This window comes from Agrilus planipennis, unplaced genomic scaffold, assembly GCF_000699045.2.
Source record: "Agrilus planipennis isolate EAB-ADULT unplaced genomic scaffold, Apla_2.0 scaffold5, whole genome shotgun sequence".
Taxonomy (NCBI): domain Eukaryota; kingdom Metazoa; phylum Arthropoda; class Insecta; order Coleoptera; family Buprestidae; genus Agrilus; species Agrilus planipennis.
This window is the reverse complement of record NW_020442468.1, coordinates 130,321-136,715: the sequence shown is the minus strand read 5'-3', so window position 1 is coordinate 136,715 and position 6,395 is coordinate 130,321. Positions and strand designations below refer to the sequence as shown.

The window sequence follows — 6,395 nt, the reverse complement described above, 5'->3', positions numbered from 1 at the left end:
CAGTAAAATTAATAATTGAACCTTTCAATTGCACCTAGCGAGGCGAGACATTTGACAAAGGAAAAATTACAAAAAAAAGTTATCAATTTTACAGGATAATAGAAACATATCCGTCTTTTTAACGTTCATCTGAAATCTATTTTTTTAACAGCCTGTTGCTCATTATTATGGATGCTTTTACAAGAGGAAAATTGTCTGAGTGGGGTTTTCAAGATTTAGCTGATGAATGAATTCGATAGAAGTCATTTACTTGAAACAGAATGGGTAGAAGTATTTATGATTTATTTTCAGAAAAGGACGTCTACTTTGTAATAAGCTTTCAAGTTTTTGTTCCTTGTTATAAATTAAGTTATTATGTTTTATGCTTTTTTTAATACATGATTTAAATAACTAATTGTTTTATTTGTACACTTTTCTACATATTCATTATAGCTTCTGGTGAGATTAAATTGATTAAAAATAAAATCAATAATTGTAGTGATTAATACATCATTACAACCCAAAGGTAGACTACACAATTCTAGAAATACCCACTACAATATATTTGCAAATGTACTGCAATGCAATGGTAAACTCAACTACTTTTTGTAAAGATGCGTAACATTATATTGTATAATTCATTCTTAATTGCTGTAGAGAAATATTCTACAATTTTGTATAATTTTTTTCTAATTATTGTATTGAAATATCCTACAATGAAAAGTAATTTTTAAGAGAAACTTGTAGTACATATTCTTTAACGTTGTGGTAGAGAGACAAACAGTTTGTAGACAATAGAGTAATTACAATATTATATTAATTTTCACTACAACTTGTTTCTGTCCCTATGTTCGCTACAACTTGTAATGAAAAGTTCTACAATTGTAGAAGTTTGTTCTACAGTTTTCTCTGAGTGTACATACACCCGCACACACCATTTCTTTTTACTTCTATTTTTACTGCTCGTTAATAATTAAATGGTATTTCTGTGATATTTATGTACTTATGTACTAATGTGCTTATATATGTAGGTACCTGGCGTGGTTTGTAGATTGTACGGCCCATTGTGGTGCAGGACCGCGATGCTCGGAATAGATGGTCCATGTAAAGCTAATCCAATTACATTAACATTGTTCAAGGGACCTAATTAGAGTAAACAACGATAATTAACTTTCATTGCCCATTCGCTTTGCACATAACTGAATTTATATTGCGTCATGCACGTAAATAAAGGAGAACGGATCCAAGAATTGCTGGAATATTGATTAACCCACAAAACATAAAAAAATAAAATACATAAGAGTTTTATTTCTTCATTAGTCTAGAAAAAGGTACTCCAGTATGACTATTTCGTTTAAAAACCGATCGAATAATATTATTACAGCTACCTAAGCGCCCCATTAGGTATTAATCATTAACCATTTCCTTCGTAAATCTGGGAAATGAAACATACCCTCTATTACAAATAATAATAATAATAATTAACTGTCGAGACTACCATGACGTCTCAATTTTTCTTCTGTTTTTGCTCGAAAGATAAATAACCATCGCCTCGGAACATTGACTTTATAAAGGATGACGGATGAGATTATCAGGGCTTCAAATAATGCACCAATTTCGATAATGCATTGCCTTTTACAAGTTGAATTTGTATGATTACCTACAGAATTCATGAATTATAAAGAAATTGAAAATTGGATTTTAATTCCATAATGTAGTTAATAACTATTTTAATTTTAATTCCAATAAATAATGATCATTTGACATTCAAAATTTATTATCCGTTAATAAGTAATGAATACTGTTTGTTTTTATTAAATCATTGAGCCACACTGGGGGTTATTCACATCTTCAATAAATTTGATACAGCTTCTAGGAGATTGAGATAAATTTATGTATGTATACTGCGTGTACTTTCTGTAGCGATGTGAGCCTCTGTTTGACCAGCGCAAAGTAGAAAAGAACAGCACTAGGCCAAAAAAGGAAGGAGACAACTCTCGGTGAAACTCTTAACCGGTAAGGAGCGTATAATCCGTACAGTACTGCACGAAAAAATTGACCATTTTATCCACTACAATTGCATTGCTTAAATGTGCTGTTATTGGTACCATTTACTACTGAAAATATCAACGAGATGTTTATTTATATTTGAAGACATATTAAAGACTTTAACGCTTGTTTTCGACTCGCACTACTATTCATGATTGAACAAAACTTTTGGCAGGTACTGTATGAAAAAGTATGTTTAATGAACAAAAGTGGACAGTATAATGAGCTTTTTTCTCCCTACCTACGATTTTGCCAGCGCGCATCCAAAACGTTGGAAGGGGCACATCGGTACAGAAAGTAAATGAAGTATACCTATTGGGAAAAACAGGGGTAAAAATGATACATAAAGTAAATCACACGCTAATGAAAAATTTTCCAAAATACACCCATACGAAGGACGTCTTAAAAGTAAGTTCCACCATGTTTTAACTCCGTTTAATTGGTGAAAAACGTTTGAAATGAGGGAAATAATTGCCTGTGTGTATTGGAACTCCTGTAAAACGTAAAGCGAGTGTGCATTAATCGCAAGGAATATCACGCACCCAGTCGTCATGGAGACTCCACTCGCTCCTAAAGCTGATTGTGAAATTGATGGTGTTATTTATTTTTAACCACAAAAAATAATATTGGGGTTTTAATGACCACGATAACTTGTGTACGATAATGTGAAATGTTGAACGGACTTGGAAGAGCTATTCAGAATAAAGGGAAGGTAATATTGGAAAAACATTCCCCGAAAACTGCTGGAGCAGTTTCAGTGGGATGTTTTCGGACAACCACCTTACCCCCAGACCTTGTACCGAGCAACATTTACCTGTTTCTACAGTTTCCATAATGAAGATGAACTGAAAAAGAAAATGGAGAGGTGGCTGAATGAGAGAATGACTTCTCGTGGGTCTATGTGTCTACAGAAACTGTTCTCAAGATACTAAAGACGCATCGAAATAAAAATAGTGAAACTTCCTTTTGAGACACCCCTCGTACAATGTACTATATATTCGCCACTTACTCATTTTCGAGGCAGCTCCAGCAGCTTGCTTGATTGCGTTCATTCTTCTGTTAGTTAAGACCTCTACCTTTTTCCTTCGGGGCTGTTCTACGGGAAGAACCCTTCGCCGTTTTTTAGGGAGTTTTGAACGAGCCTAAATAACAAAATTAGTTTAGTACTGATCGCTTGTATTCTAGATGAGAGAAGGCTGCCGCGGCCAATTTCTTGTAACGAAAGCTAGCGTTTATTTTGATAGAAACAGGAGTAATGAATTAATTCTTAGGTGACTCTTAAATAAAATACCACTCTTTATTTGTTCCTCTTTGATTTAATAAAAATGCATAATATTCGACGTTCCGTTAATTTTCTTTACTTTTCGTTTTTCAGTTTTATGCATCCACGATATGTTACTAACTTAACGAAAACCCATGTGTATACAAAAGTGTGTTTACTTAAAAGGTTAAACAAATATAGAAAGCTTTTTCAGATTTAAAATAAAGACTCCTAAAATTGTATATCCCATTGCGAATAATCTGGTTTTGACAGCAAAAGCCACACACGTAAAGATTGTTTTTGATTTTTGTTAGGCATTTTACTGAAAAAAATACCAATTTAAATACAATATAAATCAGGCATGAAAAAACTTGCAAACCACCTAACGTTGATATTTTTAAAAAACGACACGCTGTTTGCCTTCTAGTTTGAAGTTAAGTGTAGAATCAAAGTTAGATACGATAGAAAACTTTTTAATTGGAACCCCAATCACCGACGTTTCGGCTGAAATGCGAGTCGTTTTGGAGATATCTAAGACAAACTTCTTTATTTAGTTCATGTAGGTACGTACTTACTTATACAAGAAGCAGAAACAGGAGTTAAGAGGAGCAGAGGTAGACCTGGATTAGAATACTGTTCACAAATACATAGTTAAGGATGTTGGATGTTCTAATTTTAGGGAAATGCGACGATTAGCTCAGGATTGGAAAGAGTGGAGGTGCGTGTCAAACTAATCTCAAGACTGANTGAACTGCAAAACACACCAAACCTAAGCACAAAATAAAATCCCTAAAGAAATCATCAATAATACAACCTTCTGTAAAATTTATTCTTTAATCTTTGTGAAACGAAACTTCTTGAGGTAATCTATAGTGGGATCAAATTAAATTGATTTAACATTAATGTTTGACAATTTTTTTTATTGTGTGTGTAACTTCTACGCTCGCAAAGGTTTAATTTGGAAATTCGAAAAAGGTTGTTACGGGTGTATGTTTGGAGCGCGACGCTCTACGGGGGCGAAACATGGACGGTGGGCGCGGCGGAAAAGAAAACGTTAGAAGCGTTCGAAACGTGGTGTTACAGGCGAATGATGAGGATACCGTGGATAGAAAAGGTTAGAAACGAGTAGTCATTCGGAAAATTTTGGACTATTAGTTCGTTTTCGTCGCTATGTTTTACAAGAATAAGAAGAGATGAAAAAGAAAAGGAAAACAAGAAATAAAAAAAAATATAGGTGGGCTACCCGTGATATACACAAGCTGTGTCAATGTACAATGCTTATTAAACTGAATAATATTTTGACGGACATCTGTCGGACGGCTCCCTGCCGTCGTCTAAGTGATAGTGAGAACCAACCTTTAATATTGAAGGAAAAAAAAACGGCTATGGAATCGTAATGGAAGAATGTTCAATTGAATTATTATTGAGGGACAACCCCGTGTTGATTTCTGTAATAACCTCAGATGGCTTATCTCACAGCACGTTTACATTAGAGTGATTTCTCTTCTATTTTAGTAATTAAATACTTATCGGGTTTGACTAAGTAATTGTACTTTTTTTGTCTTACATCTGTAAGTCCCAGTTAAATTATCGATTTATTTAAATATTCTTATCGTCTTTGACTCTATGATGCAGGCACAAATCACTGCTTTTTATTCAATACCTGTCTATTATTAGAGTAATTATAAGTATTTTAATGAGCAAGTTCACTAAGAAATCGAAAGTTTAATTCGGCATCGAAAAAACTTGTAAGCCTTTACTAAAGAATGCTGAAGGGTGCTGTGATAGTCACTATTGGCACGATAATCATTTGGATCAAAAATTATATTATTACATTCACTCCACCAATTGTTTATTACATTCACTCCACCAATTGTTTATTACATTCACTCCACCAATTGTTTATTACTTACACTCGCTACTAATCAATTTGAAATTCTTTAGTAGTTAACCTAACAGTATTTAATAATTAGCTCATTATTCTTTAGTAAACACCAAACATCACCAGAATCAATGCCGTAGCAGTGACAGAACTGCCTGTGAGAGATTATGTAACTTAAATAAAATTTCCCTAATATTCATTTTATAGGAACGTTTCTCTTTTGAATTATGAATTAAAAATTTGGATACATAAATTCCAAGACCCTGTATTTACGTCTACATGTTGGGAACAATGTTCAGAAATGGATGTCATCTTATTCCGTTTGAAACCCACCCGGTTAAAATTTGATCACATTCGCTTTTGACTTTTGTACCCAAGTCAATGTAAACGAAATAAATGGAAACAATTTTTGATTGCAAGAGGTATTTATGTGTCGTATCTTATTTATAATTTTGTTAGATAAGTCAATGTAAACGAAATAAATGGAAACAATTTTTGATTGCAAGAGGTATTTATGTGTCGTATCTTATTTATAGTTTTGTTAGATAAAAATTGGACAATTCTTCTATATCACATCATTTAAGGCATTCGCATCAATTTTTCGAATAAAAATGGAGGTATTATCTGAAGAGTCGGTCATTTCAGTGCTAGGACTTTTCACAAAATCTTCAAATTCAGGAGACGTTAGCTCGGTTGTCTCTCCATCTCTGTCTTGAATAATTCCATTTCTTTTCTCTAAGCAAACTTCAGTTCCCTTCACTTTTGCTGCATCTTCTGCGACTTCTTCTTTTCCATTTTCAACTTCCACTACTGTCGGAGAATTGAGGTCCGATTTGGAATGCCCAGGCTTAAGTCCAGCTTGACTCTCCACGATACTCACCAAGACGTCGGTAGAATTTCCGATTGCCAGAGCAGGAGTTGTTGTGCTCACGAACTGATTCTTTTGGGAATAATTAGAGCATACTGGACTTCCTCTGGGTGTGAGCGATTGTATTTCTTTTGGCTCGGAACGCGTTTCTCTTCCGTTATGCCGGATGTTGGGAAGTAATTGAGACGGCTGCAGTGTTAAACCATCGGATATTGCTGTAGTTGGACAGCGAGGTTGTAAAGGGGTTGACGCACTGCCGATGTTGGTACTTGATGAAGAGGTATCTACGTCTATGAAAAATAAGAACTGATGCAGAAATTCAATATGTATTTGTGATTTACATATTTCTATATATA

At 34.0% G+C, this 6,395-nt stretch overlaps 1 protein-coding gene across 1 annotated transcript in view; it reads right to left on the bottom strand.

Moving 5' to 3' along the window:
• Positions 1–982: 982 nt before the first annotated feature.
• Positions 983–6,395, bottom strand: part of LOC108734770 (potassium voltage-gated channel protein Shaw-like) — a 118,258-nt gene continuing 112,845 nt past the window's right edge. Inside the window, exons 8-9 of the mRNA XM_025981279.1 lie at positions 3,038–3,170; positions 983–1,122 (exon numbers count right to left, since the gene is read on the bottom strand). Of these exons, the coding sequence (XP_025837064.1) occupies positions 983–1,122; positions 3,038–3,170 (273 nt within the window). The remainder of the gene's footprint in view (positions 1,123–3,037; positions 3,171–6,395) is intronic.